Source organism: Erythranthe guttata, chromosome 1, assembly GCF_056151865.1.
Source record: "Erythranthe guttata isolate IM_541 chromosome 1, IM_541, whole genome shotgun sequence".
Lineage (NCBI taxonomy): Eukaryota > Viridiplantae > Streptophyta > Magnoliopsida > Lamiales > Phrymaceae > Erythranthe > Erythranthe guttata.
Window position 1 is genome coordinate 6,611,470 of NC_142533.1, and position 22,083 is coordinate 6,633,552.

At 35.7% G+C, this 22,083-nt stretch overlaps 1 protein-coding gene and 2 long non-coding RNA genes across 3 annotated transcripts; 1 reads left to right on the forward strand and 2 right to left on the reverse strand.

Moving 5' to 3' along the window:
• Positions 1-441: 441 nt before the first annotated feature.
• On the forward strand, positions 442-3,718 carry LOC148772722 (putative disease resistance RPP13-like protein 3). The gene is made up of 2 exons (XM_088819015.1): positions 442-2,871; positions 3,399-3,718. The coding sequence occupies exon 1, from the start codon at positions 492-494 to the stop codon at positions 2,169-2,171; it is 1,680 nt and encodes a 559-aa protein (XP_088675141.1). The 5' UTR covers positions 442-491; the 3' UTR covers positions 2,172-2,871; positions 3,399-3,718.
• An 8,129-nt stretch (positions 3,719-11,847) lies between these two features.
• Positions 11,848-12,873, reverse strand: LOC148772723 (uncharacterized). The gene is made up of 4 exons (XR_016031603.1): positions 12,679-12,873; positions 12,499-12,568; positions 12,303-12,343; positions 11,848-12,155 (listed from the first exon to the last, which is right to left on the reverse strand). It is a non-coding gene; the product is annotated as an uncharacterized LOC148772723 (long non-coding RNA).
• Positions 12,874-15,814: 2,941 nt separating this feature from the next.
• On the reverse strand, positions 15,815-16,805 carry LOC148772724 (uncharacterized). Its single transcript, XR_016032651.1, has 2 exons — positions 16,758-16,805; positions 15,815-16,196 (listed from the first exon to the last, which is right to left on the reverse strand). It is a non-coding gene; the product is annotated as an uncharacterized LOC148772724 (long non-coding RNA).
• Between the last annotated feature and the right edge of the window lie 5,278 nt (positions 16,806-22,083).

Genomic DNA, 22,083 nt, shown 5'->3' on the forward strand with positions numbered 1-22,083 from the left:
TAATAATAATAATAATAATAATTATTATTATTATTATTATTATTATTATTATTATTATTATTATTATTATTATTATTATTATTATTATTATTATTATTATTAGTGGTCATCAGCCACAAGATTTTCCTCAAAATGTAAAAATGTCGGTAGATTTCCCCCCAACACAATCAATCCACAGAAATTCCAAGAAAACACAACCCACATGAACTCCAAACTACTCCCACTATTTTTTGTGCAAATCTTATCAACTAATTGATCCTTATTATAGTTCGAATCCCACAGCCACACATTTAAAAATATTTCAAGTGCAAGGCCTCAAATGTAATTCGCCTCCACTTGAGGGGGCGTATTGGAGATATTAATATTAAATGATACATTTCACTAACAGCTTAAGCTTTTGGTTGAGATGGTCATTCAACAATTATAACTACTTTCTCTCTCAATCCGATGATTTTCTTTCCCAATCAGAGAAGTTGTGTATCCTTGATGAAATGGATTCAGTTCTCGATAAAATGGGGGAGATTCCCAGCAGCAAGATAGTTGATGCGGCAGCTTACGAAAGACGAGTCATAGATGCTCTTCAAATATTCCAACATCTTATCGACTCTCACTTGTCGGATAATCAACTGCAAATACTCAAAGAAGAAATTACTTCGTTTCACACAGCAACCGACAACATCTGCAGCAGCAACAGGTATTCTAATTTTGCTTCTTCATATTATAATATTCACAATCAACAACAGAATCTTCTCGTGGGATTGGATCACCAAATTACAGCACTTAAACAATTGATTTTAGATCCCAATTCCCATTACTTAGTTAAATCAGTTATGGGCATGACCGGAATCGGCAAGACTACTCTCGTCAAACAAGTTTACAACGATCCACTTGTTATACAAGAGTTCGAAACTCGTTTATTTCTGCACATTGGCCCAGACTACACTCGATTGGAAGATATTATCCTGCGTGTTCTCGATGAACTTGGCGTCGTCATCCCTTCTGATAAACTAGACGACAAGGATTATTTGGAGGATCAATTTTCGGAGGCTTTATCTACTCAAAAGTATCTAATTGTCTTAGACGATGTATGGGCTGACGACACTGATCTAATGCCTGAAAGCAGAAAAGGAAGTCGCATCATCATCATCATATCTCAAATCCAAAGTTTATTTGCCTACATTTATACAAACAAGTTTATTATATTACCATTTCTCAACGACGACGACAGTTGGAAACTACTTCATCAAACCACATTTTTTAATAGAGAGGAGAAGTGCAGTCGAGAACTTGAGAAGATTGGGAAGAAGATTGCCAAGAACTGTGAAGGACTCCCTGCAGCAATTATACAGGTTGGAGAAAATCAGCGTGAAAAATCTTTACAAGAATGGAAGACATTATCAGAAAAAGATGATCCACTCGTCATCACAAGATATGACGATACGCCACTCTCAAAGGCACTATTTTTTAGTTACATGATGTTGCATCGGTATCTAAAGCTATTTTTTCTGTATATGGGTGTGTTCCCAAAACATTATGGGATTTCTCGATCAAAGCTCATCAAATTATGGGTCTCTGAGGGCTTTCTGGATACATACCTGGTGATTGAAGAAACTGCCGGAAACTACTTAGATCAACTTATTCAGCAAAGTGTTGTTTTGAGAGAAAAACACACTTCTGTCAATTCGTTTAGATCTAAGAACTGTAGATTGCATTTCACCTTTCGAAGTCTATGTGTTAGTGAAGCTAAAAGTGAAAATTTTTTCCATATCCTGAAAAAATACACCGATTGTACTCCGGAGAACATCATAATGCAGCAGCGTTTGTGCGTCCACAATAATGTTATTCTTGCTTTAACACAAGTTCATGAATGGATGGAGTCTGTTCCGAATGCACGATCCCTTCTGTGTTTCGGTCCAAAACAACAATATCCAGTATTGTTGCCCTTGTGTTTTAGATTTCTCAAGGTACTAGATGCACTTGCGATCCGCTTCTACGAGTTCCCACATCAACTACTTGCATTAGTTCACTTGACGTATCTTTCCATCACGTGTGATAGAGAGTTTCTCAACTCCATATCCACACTTTGGAATCTCGAGGTATTGATTTTCACTTGGCATCATGATATCAAATTGCCGAATAATGGTCCAGTTTATCTGCCTATAGATATCTAGAACATGCATAAACTGAGGCAACTTTATTGCAAGGGCTTCGACCTCCCACCTCCTCCGGATGATTCTCATCTTGAGAATCTTATAACAGTTTCAGGTGTGAGTGTTCACAGTTGTACCGTAGAAGTGCTTTCAAGAATCCCAAAGCTAACGAGAATATCCGTTCAAATTGAGTCAGCACACGACTCAACCGAAACGTTTAGTTTTTTCGGCCATTTAGCCTCTGTCTATGAGGAATTTGAGTCATTCAAATGCGTTGTTGTAAATCCTAATCTGAGATCTCAAATTATTTGTTCAGTTCCGAACTTTCCAAGGAACATTATGAAGATAAGCCTGAGTGGATGTGGATTGCCTTGGGAGAATATGGAAGTGATTGCATCATTACCGGAGCTTAGAGTGCTCAAACTGCGATAGTATGCCTTTTGCGGCCCTCTGTGGAAAACCAGCACCGACAGTTCTCCAGTCCGGAGTTCTTGTTGCTGGAAGACTTGGATATAGAGAACTTGGAATTTGACATTCAATCCTTAAGGTGGGTGATTGTTAGGCATTGCTATAAATTGGAAAGCATCTCGAATCAATTCGAGTACACCAAACTACTAGAGGTAGATGATTGCAGCCCATCCTTTATGAAGAAAATGCGCGAGTGTCGATCCTTTTTGGGTGCAGAAGTTAAAATACGTTCTTCAAGTACGGATATGTAAAGGTAATTAATGGTCGTCAAATCTATGTGAAATTTTTTAGGGTCAATTGAATGGTACATTTGAAGAATCTAATATTTAGATGATCATATCCTAACAATTTTGACTATAGCAATATTTCTCTCTTTTTGTCCACACGGAAATACTCTATTATAAAAAAGAGTATTGGCCTATATAATAAATTTTCTTAGTTTAGAAAACTAGCGAAAACTATTGCATTCTATTTCACTGACCTGCAGTCTCTTCAAAGTGTTTCGAACCATTGAGCCTTTGACACTCGAAATAACGAAGATGTATACTCTAAAGAATGATACCAACAAATCAGTGGCGTTTTAGTTAATATTGTATATTTCATCCTATAATCATTTTTCAGTTCATTAACCATTATATATCTACCAGATCAATTCTATGTTGATTTTCAACTTAGTTGCACGGTGAATTTTGCTTTTTCATCAGTGAATTTTTGGTAAGCTTGGTCTTTGAAAACGTTGAAGAGAGGTTTTGATTGATTTTTATTTATCTGTGTGTACAGGATTATAATAAATTCCGAATGGCTAATCGTGTGTTGCTCGGCGATTGAAATGACTCAGCTATTCAAATGAAGATGAAGATTCCTATTCGGCAAGTGTTGGCAAAATTTCAAAGATTTCGTAAAACTGTTTATGATTTGATATTTTCCAGTTTTTGTAATCTTTTTTTTTGGTGATCATTGAAACTTATGTTTTTGGATATTTTTGTAATATGCTCGTGAGTCCATTCTTGTAAAGTAAAAGCTATTTAATTTTATTTAGTTTTTACTTTTGCAATGGCTGGAAATAAAAAAAAAAGTTTAATGGATTCGATTCTATCAAATGATTGTTGAATGTGAAATCTATCTCCCTGTAAGTTGTTAGTGAATATGGTTAACGTATGAAAGCTCATTTCAAGATCAAGTTCAACTCGTAACTCGACTAGAACAAAGATTCTAAAATATGTATAAAAAAAATTAGGTTCATTATTATAATTTATAATTATTAAAAAAGTCCAAGAAGAATGGTTTCACTTTGTCTCTCTCCCAACAACTCGGAATAGTCCAAGAAGAAATTACTTCGTTTCACACAGCAATCGACCAAATCTGCAGCATCAGGTATTCTAATTTTGCTTCTTCATATTATAATACCGACAATCAACAGCAGAATCTTCTCGTGGGATTGGATGACCAAATTACAGCACTAAAAAAATGGATTTTCGATCCCAATTCTCATGTCTTAGTTAAATCAGTTGTGGGCATGTTGGGTTGCTAAATACCAACACGCAAGTGTACGTATCGCAAACAAGTAGTAAAGTAGACTCGTGAGAGTCGGATGTCGATCCCACAGGGAATACGCAAATTATTTAATCCTAAGTACCAAATCCTAACAATTGTGATTTTTATCCAGCCTACGCAAGGTTGTCAAATTAATTAACTAATTAAATTAAAATAATTAAGAAAGCAATTAATCACGAGAAAATATCAATATAAAACAGATCTAGGATTTTATCTTCCCCCTATGCGATAATTCTTCACCCAATTAATCTCCTATCATGCAAGTTACGATTCCCGATTATTAACCCAAGACACGAAATTATTCATAACCAGCTGTCGCTGCGTTGTAAACCTATTATTCATACAAGATTCACTATATGTCTATGCAAACCTAGTACAAATAAAGCATTAAATAACAAGTCTCGTAAACGGCTACCTAAGGTATTATCTGTATGTCTACGATAATACATGCAATCAACACACGCATTCGGTGAAAAACTACTCGAAGGCTCTTCTTTCCCTGTTCTAATTATTAAAACGATCTGTCAATCAATTCTAACAATAACACATAGCAACATAAATTAGCTACGTTCATGCGCTAAATAAGATCAAGATAGAAGAAATAATCGAAGAATTAAACTTGCATAAAAGTAGAAAAATAGGTTTGAATTACCACATAGGGTTCCAACAAAATCCTAGAATAAAAAAAACTTAGCTACTCATGTTCGTTACGAAAAGCATAATAAAAATATGAAAAATCATAAAAGCTATAAATAAAAATCAAAGAGGAAAACTAGGATGAAGATTCGTCAAGTCTTCGTCTTCGTTCTTGTGCTCCTTGATCGCGTGTAGAAAGATGAAGAATAAAAACTAAGATAAACGATAAAAGATAAAAAAGATCTCTCTAATTGTGTGCTTGTGGCCTTTAAATAGGGTGCAAAAATATAATAGGGCGGGTTTCCTTGTGTAATTAAGATTCCTTCACTGCGCCAACTCGACCATCCGGACGGCCGTGCGAGAATAGGCTTGAAAATCCGGACGGCCGTCCGGTCCTTAATTCTCCAGAAATCTGATTTTTTCACTTTCGCCCCACTTTTTCTCCGAATTTGCAGTTTTCACCCCATAAGTTGCCAATTCTTCAATTTGCACCTAAATTACAAATAACAACCATTTTAAGCACCAATTATCATTAAAACACACCAAAAGCTCCAATTAAAAGGTACAATTAAGTGTATAAATATACACTTAACACACCCCCAAACTTGAACTTTTGTTTGTCCTCAAGTAAAATCAAATTAAGAACACAAAACACGACTATACATCTCATTACATAGATCGATTGGTCAACTTCGCGTTTTCAGAACTTGCAATTATGATGATAATTCCTAGGTATTCGCAAGCTTAACATTCAACGGCACTTAGTCACTCACTATTACCAAAAACCACAAATCATACAATTGCTTCAAGTATCCAATATTTGCAAGTTAAAAATAGAGAGAATTTATACTTACATGCATATATTTGACTCCAAATACTCACCAAATTATTTTACTCAACTAATATTGAACAATAAGCTTTTGGGATCATTGGGACTTTGTGGCTTTCAATTGTTAGGCTCTTTGGTCCGAGGTAGGTAATATGGGAATGTGTGGCTAATTTTCTTGAATTGAGGTGATTACGCCAAAATTTGAAAGATAGGCGTTTGAAACAATGAATTCACCTCTAGGGACTTTAATAAACTCGACTCTCCAAAATTCACACGTCAACCAAAATTTGAAAGATAGGCGTTTGAAACAATGAATTCACCTCTAGGGACTTTAATAAACTCGACTCTCCAAAATTCACACGTCAACACTTTTGCCTTGAGGCAATGGATCGAGTTTTCAACACAATTCAACCACTAGTCCTTATTTCTCCCTTCTAATCTATTCTTCTTCTTCTTTTTCTTTTTCTTTTTTTTTTTTTTTTTTTAGAAGAAATAGAAGAAAGATCTAATAAAACATTTCGACCGAACTCCAAGGGATAATTATTCAAAAATATCCACTTTTCCACCTTATACATATTGGCTAAAAGAAAGAACACCTTTTTTCTCCGAGGCTCAAATCAAGGTTCTAAGGATAAAAATTTAAAGGTAGGCTTGAAAGGCTCAAACGGTTCAAAGAATGCCCAAATCATATCCCAAATCACTTACTACCCAACACTTCGTTTCATAAATGTCCTAAGGTGAGATTTAAAACCGAACAAAGCATGATTGAGCACAAATAAATTCCAAATTTAAAATGCAAAACATTCAACCAAAGCAATGCACAAGGTATGATTCCTAGCAATAATTCACTTCTACGTTCCGTTGAATCGAAAGCTAAACAAATATCTACTCCTTATCAACATAAAACAAGCAATTTCATCATCAAACATTGACCATCTCCCATCATCATAGTTCATCGATGCATCGAACAAATTATTATTTTTTTTTTATTTTTTTTTTTTTATTATTATTATTATTATTTTTTTTTTTAATCATAAAAACGAAAGCATGCAAAATAAAAAAAAAATTAAAACGCACATAACACGCACATAAACGAAAACAAGTAGTTAACCACCCCCAAACTTAAAATTCACATTGCCCTCAATGTGATTCGCCCGGAGTTTAAGGATAGAAAACACCTATTTTAAATGTCGGGACCATCGTCGGGATTATACGTGAATTGATGTGCAAAATTCCCCCCAAACTTGACTTGGGCAATTCGTCGAACACCTTGTGGGCGTTCTTGGTGGAGTGGGTTTGTGGAGAAAATTGCACCTTTCTTGAATCCTCCCTGTGCAAATAAACAACAAACCACCAAGATAAGTAACAATATATGTGTAGTTGGTGAATTTTTCGGTGAAATTGTTCAAGAAAATCGAAAATTTTGAAAAGAGGGGGTTAGGGTTCGAATTAGGAGAGAAGTGGGGATTGGAATTGTGAAAATTGGGGTTTGGAACACCCCTATTTAAAACGCCCGGTTTTTCCCCTCGGACGGCCGTGCGGGATTTTGGCCTAAAATCCGCACGGCCGTGCCACAAGCCTGATTTGGGCAGTAGCCCTTTCAACTCTCGGACGGCCGTGCGAGATTTTGGCCTATAATCCGCACGGCCGTGCCATTTGGTGAATTTGGGCAGTAGCTTCCCCGACATCTCACACGGCCGTGTGAGATTTCTCCTTTTTCTTGCACGGCCGTGTGGGTATTTGCAATTAGGTCCCTGTAAAATAAAAACTTCTGATTAGTGCCCCTGAAACTTTTTTTTTTTTTTTTTTTTTTTAAATAAAATAAATGCAAAACTAAAAATTTAAAATAACATAAAATAAAAACAACGAAAGCTCGGGTTGCCTCCCGAGAAGCGCTAAGTTTACAGTCTTCAGCCGGACTTTGTTTGCTTCTTTGTTCAAGCTAACGTGACCGAAGTCACTTGGCAATTGAATTCCTCTCCCCGATGACGCTCGTTTGATTTTTTAGGTGGCCACATCCTCCTTGCACGTTCATCACCGTTAGCACCCCAACTTCTTTGACTGTCTCTCGGCGGAGTTAAAATTGGGCTCGCACAATAAACTTGCTCCGTCCGACTATCTTTTCCGCCACCATCTCCTGCACTCAAAGATCCTTTCCCATGGTCTAAGATCAAAACGTCAAAATCGTCATGATTTGTAAAATCCACAAGATCAATAGCATAACAATCATTATCATCACGTAGATTTTTATTAGTGCTAAAAACGTTAAATTTGACCGTTTGATCATGCACCGTCATTGAAATATCACCACTAGCACAATCAATTAGAGTTTTCGACGTGGCTAAAAACGGTCTCCCTAAAATAAGAGGTATCTCCCTATCTTCATCTATATCAAGTATAACGAAATCAACAGGGAAGATAAATTTGTTCACTTTTACTAGCACATTCTCTAAAATACCTTTTGGGTAAACTAAAGACCTATCGGCTAATTGAAGAGTTATAGCCGTTGGTTCAATCTCACCTAACCCAAGATTTTTGTAAGTGGAATAAGGCATAAGATTAATGCTAGCACCCAAATCAATAAGCGATCTAAAATTTTTACCTCCTATAGTACAAGGGATAGTGAACTTACCTGGATCGCCGAGTTTTTGTGGAAGGGGCCGTGTAAGAATTGCACTACATTGTTCCGTGAGTTGGATCATCTCGTTCCCTTGCAATTTTTTCCTTTTCGTCACGAGATCCTTGAGGAACTTCACCCACTTTGGCATCTTTTGAAGGGCTTCAATAAACGGAATATTTACTTGGATTTCCTTCAGCTTGTCCAAAAATCTTTGATAATCGGCATCGAGCTTCTTCTTTATAAGCTTCTGAGGATATGGAATTGGAGGGGCTCGTGATTTCACTGGAGATGATAGTGGTTCTTCGTGAGTCGCTTCTTTTTCTCCAATCACGCTCGGCTTCTCGATCACCGTGTTTTGCTTCTCTTTTCGTGGGGCTTCCTCCAATTGTCTCCCATTCCTTAAACTCACAGCGTTGCACTGCTCGACGTTGTTCTTCCGAGGATCTTCTGTATTTGACGGCAGTGCTCCCAATGGCCTCGCGGTTAGCTGGGTTGCAAGTTGACCCATTTGTGTTTCCAAATTCCGGATGGAGGCTTGGGTGGTTGTCATGAATTGCGCCAAGATATTTGCGAGATCTCCGCCTTGAGGTGGTGCTTGAGGTGGATTTTGAAATCCGGGCGCTGGTCGTGAATAATTAGGCGGTTGGCCTTGAGGTGGTGCTTGCCTTTGTCCTTGCTGATTTCCTCCCCACCCAAAATTAGGGTGATCCTTCCATCCCGGATTATACGTGTTGGAGTACGGGTTCCTCTGTTGTCGGTTGGGGTCATGCACATAATTTAGCGACTCCGTTTCGTCTACGCTGTGATCGGGAGCTTGGACTGCATGGACTTGCTGAGTCTGCAAAGCCGCTACTTGCTTCGATAGCTTCTCCAATTGGGCCGTGATTGCAGTGACTCCGTCTAACTCCAAAATTCCTCCCGTCTTGACTGCTCCGCTGTTCGACCGGTCCGATGCTCGCATGTATTTATTTCTAGCGATTCGTTCCAAGAGCTCGTATGCTTCGTCGTAGGTCAAACTCATGAACATACCTCCAGCTGCAGAGTCGAGCACTGTCCTCGAGTTGTCTTGCAGTCCATCGTAAAATATTTGCAGTTGGCGCCACTCTTGTAGTCCGTGATTCGGGCACCTCCTTACTAACTGTTTGAACCGCTCCCACGTCTCGAATAATGCTTCACCGGCTTCTTGTATGAAGTTTTGAATTTCTCGCCGGATTCTCTCAGTTTTTGTTGGGGAGTTGTATGTGTTCATGAAAAGTTGAGCTAGCTGGGCCCACGACGATATGGAGTGCGGTGCACGAGTTTGCAACCATTCTCGGGCTGCTCCTTGTAGGGAGTGCTTGAACAGGCGGAGTTGCAGTGCTTCGGGTGTTACTCCGTTCATCTTGTGCGAGTCACACGTTTCGAGAAAGTTGACCAAGTGAAGATGTGGATCTTCATGAGCCAATCCGCTGAATAGACCATTGTTTTGGAGCATTGTGAGGAGTCCCGCTCGAATCTCGAAATTGTTGGCTTCAATGGGGGGCTGCTGGATGCTTGATTGGAACCCATTGAGTGTCGGGACGGTGTACTCATGCAGTGCTCGTTGACGAGGCGGTGGATTAATCAGCTGGCGCTGCTCTTGCTCGATAACGATTTCCCTTGCCGCATTCAGTGGGCGCCCTTGGTCACCTCCCCCACGATTATTCTCGTCTTCCATCGTTGCTGGAGTGTTTTGGGTTAACCGTTGATTTCTCCTGGCTTGCCTAAACGTTCGCTCGATTTCGGGGTCAAGAGGTAGCAAGCTCGTGTCGTGTCCTCTTCGCATAAAAAGTACCTAAAACAAAATAAAAAAAAATTATTAAATAAAAAAAAAAAAAAAAAATTGGCTGAAGTAAGAAAAATTGCTCAAATTTAATATTAGGATATATAAATAATTTAGCCGTATTCCCCGGCAACGGCGCCAAAAACTTGTTGGGTTGCTAAATACCAACACGCAAGTGTACGTATCGCAAACAAGTAGTAAAGTAGACTCGTGAGAGTCGGATGTCGATCCCACAGGGAATACGCAAATTATTTAATCCTAAGTACCAAATCCTAACAATTGTGATTTTTATCCAGCCTACGCAAGGTTGTCAAATTAATTAACTAATTAAATTAAAATAATTAAGAAAGCAATTAATCACGAGAAAATATCAATATAAAACAGATCTAGGATTTTATCTTCCCCCTATGCGATAATTCTTCACCCAATTAATCTCCTATCATGCAAGTTACGATTCCCGATTATTAACCCAAGACACGAAATTATTCATAACCAGCTGTCGCTGCGTTATAAACCTATTATTCATACAAGATTCACTATATGTCTATGCAAACCTAGTACAAATAAAGCATTAAATAACAAGTCTCGTAAACGGCTACCTAAGGTATTATCTGTATGTCTACGATAATACATGCAATCAACACACGCATTCGGTGAAAAACTACTCGAAGGCTCTTCTTTCCCTGTTCTAATTATTAAAACGATCTGTCAATCAATTCTAACAATAACACATAGCAACATAAATTAGCTACGTTCATGCGCTAAATAAGATCAAGATAGAAGAAATAATCGAAGAATTAAACTTGCATAAAAGTAGAAAAATAGGTTTGAATTACCACATAGGGTTCCAACAAAATCCTAGAATAAAAAAAACTTAGCTACTCATGTTCGTTACGAAAAGCATAATAAAAATATGAAAAATCATAAAAGCTATAAATAAAAATCAAAGAGGAAAACTAGGATGAAGATTCGTCAAGTCTTCGTCTTCGTTCTTGTGCTCCTTGATCGCGTGTAGAAAGATGAAGAATAAAAACTAAGATAAACGATAAAAGATAAAAAAGATCTCTCTAATTGTGTGCTTGTGGCCTTTAAATAGGGTGCAAAAATATAATAGGGCGGGTTTCCTTGTGTAATTAAGATTCCTTCACTGCGCCAACTCGACCATCCGGACGGCCGTGCGAGAATAGGCTTGAAAATCCGGACGGCCGTCCGGTCCTTAATTCTCCAGAAATCTGATTTTTTCACTTTCGCCCCACTTTTTCTCCGAATTTGCAGTTTTCACCCCATAAGTTGCCAATTCTTCAATTTGCACCTAAATTACAAATAACAACCATTTTAAGCACCAATTATCATTAAAACACACCAAAAGCTCCAATTAAAAGGTACAATTAAGTGTATAAATATACACTTAACAGGGCATGACCGGAATCGGTAAGACCACTCTTGTTAAACAATTTTACAACGATCCACTTGTTGTAAAACAGTTCGAAACTCGTTTATTTCTGCACATCGGCCCATACTACACTCGGCGGGAAGATATTATGCTGCGTGTTCTCGATGAACTTGGTGTCGTCATCCCTTCTGATAAACTAGACGACAAGGATTATTTGGAGAATCAATTTTCGGAGGCTTTATCTACTCAAAAGTATCTAATTGTCTTAGACGATGTATGGGCTGACGACTATGATATAATGCCTGAAAACAGAAAAGGAAGTCAGATCATCATCATATCTCAGATCCAAGGATTTTATGACTACATTTATACACAAAAGTTTATTATATTACCAACTTCATATAAATAAATTATAAAAGATCAAACAATAGTTACATGAATACATAATCATGATTAATCATCCGAATGTTATTACTTGATCTAGAGTCTTCGAAGATATTTAACACACTACACAGAAAACACATCTAACAAGTAAAAGTAATAGGAACTCCACAAGGAAGCAACTGCAATGCAGCGAACCTTCACGGCTTCTGCAAGACTTCTTAGGAAAATATCAACGCCTAAATCAACTTGCTATTCTGTTTGCTCTTGTAAAGGTTAAGTAACATGCAATAGAAATAGTATGCACTCCAATTAGCAACTTCCTGCCAAAAAAACCAAAAAAAAAAAGAAATACATAAATATGAAAACAACATAGAGAAGATGATAACGAGTTTATCCGACCAAGATTTGTGCAGAGCATGACATAGGCATCAAAATTAATATCTTATATCCTTAAACTACTAACTTACGTAATGATAATAATGATAGAGCTGATGCAAGATTGCTACTCCTGCAAAAATAAAAAGAAATAAGATTTCAAGAAAACTCTGAAGGTACGAAATCAGAATGCTAGCCCCAACATAGAAATACTGAAAATAATCTACATGTTTTTACCAAATTTGGTGAAGATGAAAAATGGTCCATGAATAAGCTCAAAGTTAATACCTGTATATGATTGCTAGGAAACAACTTAATGGGAAACCAGTAGACTTCTCTCCCCCTAACTCCATGTATCCTACAAAAACCAAAATTGCACCACTACATACTTATTTACTAACAAATTGACTATTTTATTTCAAAGGATCTAATAATGGGTCACAGAGAAGTTGCTCGAAAGTTGCATACGGTACATATTCTCATTCTAGGTAGAGCCTTGCCAATTGTTCTATCAAAGATCCATTATTTTAATCATAAAAATAATTGTCAGAAAATTCATCTAAGCAGTTCATAAATTAAAATTCATTAACCAAGAATGTAATACGAGAACAGTAAAAGATATTTCAAAATCACTATAACTTATTTAACTCCTAATATCAAATTTCCGTGATCATTACCCTAGTTGTTTAGGAAATACAAAGACTGGGAAGCAAAAGGGCTTTTGCCAATGCCACCTTCTACTTGCGCAGAAGTCCTGGGCAATTAGAAATTAAATTGTTTATAACTTCCTAACTTATACTAAAATAGGGATTTCTGAATCTGTAAATACAATTATAAATTAGGGGTTAGGGCTTGAATAATGAATACTAATCATTACATGAGAACTTTCATACGGATTAGCCCATGCTTTCAAAAAAATAAAAATTAAAGGAACCGTCACATCACCCTAAAATAAATTTGAGTTAATAAGAATTTTATAATTAAGTAATTTGTTGAGTGTTTTAATATGTTACAATTAGAGGCCGAGAAAAACAAAGTGTCTCTATATTTGAGCTATAAGTGTCTCTAAATATTTAATAAATATGATAAACTTATGAAGTGTCCCAAGAAATAACATTTGAGACGTTTATAAGAAAGTGTCCCTAACAAAATGTCGCAATATACATATTTTGTTGTAACATGTTGTTGTGCCGCGTCTTTATCCACGAAATCGGAAGTTAGCGGCGGCGGCGACGCGTCTTCATCCGCCGTACCCATGGCGTGATGGTGTATTGTTTCGATAGGGGGATCGGTGGTGGGGTGGTAAAACCGATCATCTTCTTCTCGGGTTTCAAGATTTTGGTTGTGGATGGTCGGGTGGTGGCGGTGGGAGAAATAAAAAGTCTGGTATGTAGGTGATGTACACGGACCAAAAATTATAACTATAATATTTGGGCCCAATTATCAATTAAAAGCCCAAGATCACATTCCAGGCCCATAGTAAGATTCCGTATATAAATGCTTTACGTTTATTGAGAAAAGGTAATTTTTATTCGATAGGCATTAGAATATTTTCTTCTGATATTTTCTCTGATATTCTTCTCTTGGAATCTGGACTAACTTAAGCATCGGAGGGTTTTCGTCGGAACCAAGCTCCGGCACCCTAACGTATATTTTTCTTACGCAGGAAACGCCTAATCCATCAAATTGAAGGATCATCACAAGACCGTATCGATTCTTGAATATTCGTTGCAGGTTTAATTTGAGGTGATTCGAGTTAACTTATTGTTGACCGCATCAGTAGGCAATAGGTTTGGTTTGTGTACGAAGAGAGGGGAAGATGAACAACAATTTGGAGAAGAAAAAAAATGGAATAAATTTTATTAAAATGTGAGGATATAAAAGTAAATTCATTGTAATTTTTAACGGTGTCAAGTTTCTGAACATGGACTGTTAAAATTAGGGAGTTTTTGTAGTTTTTGATAATAAGGGGGTGAATGCGACCTTTTTGATAGTACAGGGGTGCAAACTGTAATTCACCCTATATTTTATTACAAAATACTAGTTTGGAAAAATGGGCATCCCACTCAAAATCATAGTAGTTAAACTCGGGAGATACCGCAATATATATCGCGAGACGGTACGGTCCCAATCAAAACGATACAACTCATAATATGTATCGGCTATGCATAAATACCGTTAAATATCGCGAGATATCGTATCGTATTGCCATATCACGATACGATACGATATTTACGATATTAGTCAAAATATTAGAAAGTACTAAAAAAAGTATAAAAAATTTAAAAAAAATCAAAAAAAAAAAAAAAAAAAAAAAAAAAAAAAGAAAACGAAATATTCACATTATCAGGGCCTGAAAACGAATTTCAATATTATTTAATGTTTTTTTTTACATATATTAGATCCAAGAAATTTACACGGCAAGTTTTATGTTGAGAAGAGAAAATTAGAAAATGCCAAAGTTGGAGTTGATAAAGTTGAAGAGATGATGAACATGAGGATGAAGACACTCGTTTGAAATTGGTGGATGAAAAAAATTGAAGTTACATTGATCTTGAAGATTATGAGTGATAGATTAGCTTTTTACAAATTAGAGATCAAAATTTGAACTTTATTGATGTTATTTTTATGAGCAGTTATGACTCCTGTCCTATTTTATGATAGATTTTTTTTTTTAAGAAATTAGGATTGAGTGGTTTGACTTTAAAATATTAAATTTTACATTTTTATAGTATTTTTATTATGTAGATATATATTTTTTTATTATTTTTAATAGTTGGTTAAATCTCGTACGATACGATACGATACGATACACGGAGGAAAACGATACGGCGATATTTTCCGATTCGATAACCATGCTCAAAATGCATACGGAAGACTTTAAATATGACTGAAGCATCCAATATTTGTTATTAGCTTACTCTTATGATCTGCATTAAAATCACAATCTCAAAACTGAAGTTTCGAGATTAATAAATAACAAATTCGTTGGCTATGTTTGGTAACCTTTCGTAATATATAAAACTTGGGGCAATATGCCAAACACCCTTCATTGGGATTTTAATTCTTGATAAATCCTTTCTCTATAAATGATATTTGAGATAAATCCAATGGGCCTGAAAAACCATATATGTCCCCACTAACTATTAATTAGTATAATTATTTAATTTTAAAAAAATTATACCCATAATCTACACCCAAATCTTCTCAAAAAATTATTCCCCTCATCACGTCAATTCGGTTTTTTTTTTCCTTCTCTTTTTTATTTTGTTTAATGGTTTTTTTTATTTCGATTTAAAAAAAATTGTAACTATTTTTTTTTATTTTCGGTTTTTTATTTTCATTTACTTTTTTCTTATTTATATTTTTCATGTTTTTTATTTTAATTTAAAAAAATGGTTTTATTTTTATTTTCGTTTTTTCATGGTTTTTCTTTTTTCTTAATTTCAATTTTTTTTAAATGGTTTTTTTTCCTTTCCAATTTTTTTAAATAAAAACCACTCTATATAAACATGAAAACCACTCTGTATAAACAGTTATATAAACATGAAAACCACTATGTATAACAACTATATAACATGAAAACCACTCTGTAAAACGACTATTTAAACTTGAAAACCACTATGTATAACAACTATGTCAACATAAAAACCACTCTGTATATACAGTTATATAACCACTATAAAATTGTTGAAAACCACTATAAATTTATCAAAGACAAAGCCTGACATTATGAAAACCACTCCGTATAAACAGCTATATAAACATGAAAACCACTCTGTATAAAACATCTATATAAACATGAAAACCACTTTATGTACCCGTTTATTATGTAATTTGATAGTAAATGCTAAAATTAATTCCAAAGCAAGATATTCCAATCATGCTTTACCGGTTTCGATATTCCAACTTTTATTACACCAAAAAGCAAAATTCCTCATTTCCAGGGTCTGCACTCTTAATCCGAGCTCGTTAGGGTAGCGAACCTGCACCTGAAATTGTCAGTACTCATTCCTAAAATATTCCACCAACTTACCACCCCGTAACCAGTTGAAGATATTCCAACTTTTTTGTCTATATATACTTGTGGTCACTCACTATCGAATTTAATTTTTACACGACCTTAAAATAACTCTTTCAAGACCAAAACCCTAATTATTTATTCCCATTGACCTCAGTCTGTAAATAACATTATTAGTCGCAATTGAGGTTTTATACTAGCCGTGATTAATTAAGTAAACATTTAGGTTTTATATTATTAAAAAATGGTAATAAATGAGTCAAATAGATGCCTGGCCGTAGTAGAAGCCCAATCATTAATTTCATTTTTAATCTTCAATTTTACAAAATCAAAATTAGACTTTTCTAATTTTGATTTTCCACCATACCAGAAAATACATATAGTCAAATTAAATTAAAGAACATCATCAAGAAATTATAACGTTACGGGATTTTGCAATAATGATGAGTGTGTGTATGGGCCATAAAAAACTATTTCGTATATATAATATATAATATAAAATATAAAAGAGCACAGATCCTCATACCAGAGGATGAGGAGGTCGATGAGGGTGTGGTCTCCGATGAAAGGGTGTGGTCGTCCGGAGGGGGGCCGCGAGGGTGTGGGTGTGGTCGTCCGGTGGGGCCGCGAGGATGTGGGTGTGGTCGTCCGGTGGGGCTGCGAGGGTGTGGGTGTGGATGTGGGAGTGGGTTGTGGAGAAAAGAGGATTAGGAGGATTTAATTAGGTTAAAAATTTGAGAAAAGGGTAAAATAGGTTATTAATAACATAATCTACTAAATAAAATGCAATTGGATTTATCTCAAAAAGGGAGAAAAAAAAAGATCTAGTTTAATGAGACAATGCATATGAGGGAGTTTTCCCTAATAATCTCATAAAACTTTGTATTATTTAAAGAGCATATTACAAATAAGCCCATCAACGGATACTTATTCATAAAGAGATCCAGACAAAAAATCTCTTTTACCAATAAGTCCACACATGGTCCAGATTTTTGTAAAGGACTAAAATAATCCCTCACACTTTAATATGCTCCAATTTCATCCTTAACTTAATTTAACTTCAATTCGACCCCAAATTTCACAAATTATTCAATTTTGACCCAAAACTTTTTTTTTTCAAAAACTTTTTTTTTCCCGCCGGATTCCGGCGTTTCCTTTTCAACTTTTTTTTTTCTTCCGAATTTTTTCGCCGGATTCCAGCGTTGACTTTTTTGAATTTTTTTTTCTTTTTTTTTTCGTTTAAACATCAATATTGCTGTGATTGACAGTAATATTAACTATATTACTGTTAAACACAGTAAAATTAACTAAACTATAGTTTAACACATTAATATTGCTATATTAATCTCTAGCACATTAATATTAACACAACAAAACTCATTATTATTATGTTGACCGTTCAACAAATGTAAACATAATAAAAAAATCCAAAAGAATTAATATTACTGTGAGTGACAATAATATTACTATAACAACAGTAATATTACCGTCAACTACAGTAATATTACAATGATAGACAGTAATATTATTACGTTACTCCGGGAATAACTCAAACAAACAAAACATTCAAACAAAATAATAATATTGATGTGGTTGACAGCAATATTACTATAACAACAGTAATATTACCGTCAACCACAATAATATTATTGTGTTTACAGTAATATTACAATAATAGACGATAATATTATTACGTTACTCCGTGAATAACTCAAACAAAACAAAACCCCCAAAAAAATAATAATACTGATGTTGTTGATAGTAATATTATTGTGTTTACAGTTATTTTACTGTCAATGACAGTAATATAATTACGTTGACTTGTCAAAAAATCAAACAAAATAAAAAAAAAAACAATAAAAAATAAAAAATAATAATATTACATTAATTTACTGTCAACGGCAGCACAATTACATAAATGTAATGTCAACGACAGTACAATTACGTTAATTAACTATCATTGACAGTATAATTACTTAATTTACTGTCAATGACAACACAATTACGGTCAACGTTTAGCGGCGAACGTAGAAAAAGAAAAAACAAACCAAACAAAAAAAAAATCAAAAAAATACTAAAAAAATTCAACGCCGGAAACCGGCGAAAAAATCCGGAAGAAAAGAAAAAAAAAGTTACAGAAAGAAAGAAAGAAAAAATAATAAACGAAAAAGTCAACGCCGGAATCCGGCGGCAAAAATTATTTTTTAGAAAAACAAATGGGTCAAAATTGAATAATTTGTGAAATTTGGGGTCAAATTGAGATTAAATTAAGTTAATGATGAAATTGTAGCATATTAAATTATGGTAAAAAAAAAAGTCAAAATTGAATTTTTGTGGTCAAAATTGGATTTTTGTGGACAAAATTGATAAATTGGGGTTACAATTAAAAATTGTGTATAAATGGTTGAGGGTGATATTGGGATATACATGAATATTTCCTTTAGTTACAATAAATATCAAACGGATGGGCTAATTGGTGAAAGAGATATAGCCCATAAATCTAGAATAATAAACATGCTTGGTTGGGGACTTATGCATAAAAACCGCTTATTTAAATTCAGACACATAATTGTTCTCAAAAGTCTGACAAACAAAATAAAGGGTTAACTGCGAAAAATCCCCTAAACTTTGGATGTTTTTGCGCTTTACCCCTGAACGGAAAAAAGTTGCACGAGCATACCTGAACTTGTTAAATTATTGCACCGACGATTAAAAAATCCATTTATAGCAAAATTTCTGCCTGAATTGCACACGTGCAACTCACACGTGAAAATGAAGGGGCAATTTCGCCGATTCACAAGACTTTCAGATTAAAGAATAAAAAAAAAAGAGAGAAAAGAAAAAGAAAAAAGGAAAAAGCTTAAAAAAAAAAAAAGGAAAAAAAGCCCACCCATCATCTTCTTCGTCTCCCTCTTGCTGCAAAACAGGGGAAGGAAGATTTTTCACACCACCGCCACCACCATCTCTCTCCACCGCCGCCGCACCACCATCTCTCTCCACCGCCGCCGCGCCACCACCTGAAATTATCATATAAAATTACTAAAAATTCAATATGAAAAATCCCTAATCTCCCATGAATCTCAATCTTTGTTCCCTTCCACTACCCCAATTTCATCTCCCTCCCCCCAAATCTTTGATTCGAGTTCGCCTTTGAAAAACCCTAGCTTTTGGCTTCTTTAGCTCTTTACGAACTCCGCAGTGATAAGTTGAGAACTCATTTTCTAAAGGGACGTGGTGGCAGTCCATAGAAGAGGGTCAACAACAAGATCGGAGTACTGTGTTGATGGAGTACGGGTTCTTTCCGACGGGGAAAAGTTGCTGCAACGGCGGCGGCGGGAGTGATTCTTCCACCAATGACGATGATGAGTTGGCGGCGGTGATGAAGATTGCCGCTTGAGGTTCAGAAACAACAACAATTACTTCTTCTTCTTCAACAATGGGGTCCGATTTATTTATTCTTTTTCTTCTCTTTTTCTTTTTCTTTTTTTTTTCTTTTTTTTTCTTTTTTCTTAAAATCTTGTGAATGGACGAAATTTCCCCTTCATTTTCACGTGTGAGTTGTACGTGTACAATTCAGGCATAAATTTTGCTATAAATGGGCTTTGTAGTTGTCGGTGCAACAATTTAACAAGTTCAGGTATGCTCGTGCAACTTTTTTTCGTTCAGGGGTAAAGCGCAAAAACGTCCAAAGTTTAGGGGATTTTTTGCAGTTAACTCCAAAATAAAATATCACATAATAGAATATTAAATCGGAAGATTCTTCTTGGTCATCAGCTGTAATGTTAATAGTTAAGTAATATTTTCGTTTTTGTAAATGTTATCAAATTGAGCTTTTTGTATTTTCTGAGAGAGAGAGAGAGAGAGAGAGAGTTTACAAAATGGCTTATGCATCTGTACTTTTCCCTTAAGAAGACAATGGATCGCATTTCGAAATCCAAAAATCTTCTTCTTTCCGACTCGGAGAAAGATTGGTTAATCGAGCTTCCTAACTTGGATTCATTTCTTGAAACAATCGAGGACCTTCCAAGCAGCAAGAGAGTTGATGATGCATGCGGCTTCTTCCGAAAGACGAGTCAAAGATGTTGTACAAATCGATCTAAAGAAATTATGTCGCTTGTTCTCTATCAACTTGGCATCATCATCCCTTTCGATAAACTACTTCACGTAGACAAGGATTATCCGAAGAAGCTATTGTCGGTGGCTTTATCCACTCAAAGGTATCTAATTGTCTTAGATGACGTATGGATTGATGCTTGTGTCTGGGATTATCTAGAACATAGATGTTTTCCGAATAAGGAAAGTGGAAGTTGCGTCATCGTATTGTTGCGGTCCAAAACAACAATCCAGTATTGTTGCCCTCCTATTTCAGATTGCTCAAGATACAAGATGCACTTGCAATCTGCTTGTATGACTTCCCACATCAACAACGACTTGCATTACTTCACATAACGTACTTTGCAATCACCTGAGAGCTCCCAAACTCCATATCCAGACTTTTGAATCTCGAAGTCTTGATTTTCGATCCGTATCATAACATCAAATTGTCAAATAATGGTCCGGTTTATCTGCCTATGGAGGGGAAAATTACAGTTTATGTCCCTAAATTTTACCACTAAAATGATTTATGTCCTTAAATATTTCAATCCACGAAATATGTCCCTCAACTTGCCACTTTTGATCACTTTATATTCTGCCGTTAACTCCGGCGGCTAACTTCGACGGAAATAGCACGCGTGCGTGGCTCACATGACGTCTATGTGGTTGTTAAATGTGATGTGGAATAATATATTGAATATTAAATGTTGACATGACGCACGAATATACTAATTCCCTCTAACTCACTCTCCCAACAATTAACAGTTTCATTCCCATAAACCCTAATTTTTCCACACTTCACAATTTCAACCCACTCCCAAATTTCCAATCCAATCCACATTCTTGGTCGAACCCATACCAAATTCGGAGTCATAAACCCATAAAAAAAATTCAAACATTCTCACATTTGAAGAGTTTTACCCTTCTGAGACGCCACACTGCTTTGGGTGATTTCTGGAGAAGGAAATATCAAGAAAGAGTGAATCTGGCCTACAGTGGACTCCAAACTACAGTAAGTATCCTTAACTTTGTAGCTATATTATTAAATTACGTGAAAATGTGATTTTTGTTTTTTTGCTTTTTTTTTTTTTGCTGATTTTTTTTCTTCTTGAAACACCTAAATAATACGCTTTAACTACACGGACATTCAAAAACTTGAGAAGACGATTATGCTATTTTCTAATTTTACCTCAATTGAAGGATTCGAAATGGGATTTCAGAGGTTGGATTTACGGGTTCATTGGGGATATGGCGAATTAGGGATTTTAGAATAGAAATAGGGGAGGAGATTGACATGTCGCTCCACATCACGTTTCATCGGCCAAGTAGACACTGGGTATTGTCCAGCTCGACATTTAACGGCCACATAGACGTCACGTGAGCCACACGTGCTATTTCCTTCGAAGTTAGCTGCCGGCGTTAACGGCAAAACGTAAAGTGATCAAAAGTGGCAAGTTAAAGGACATATTTCATGGATTGAAATATTTGAGGACATAAATCATTTTAGTGGTAAAGTTTAGGGACATAAACTCTAATTTTTGACCTGCCTGCTCCTCTACCAAGTGATTCTCATCTTGTCCTTGAGAATCTTCTAACACTTTCATGTGTGAGTGTTCATAGTTCACATTTATACCCAGGAAATGCTTTCAAGAATCCCCAAGCTATAGAGAATAGCCGTTCAGATTGAGTCGGCACACGACTCAATTGAAAACTTCAATTTTTTATGTGGAAATTCTCCGGTTAGAGTTTTTACATGC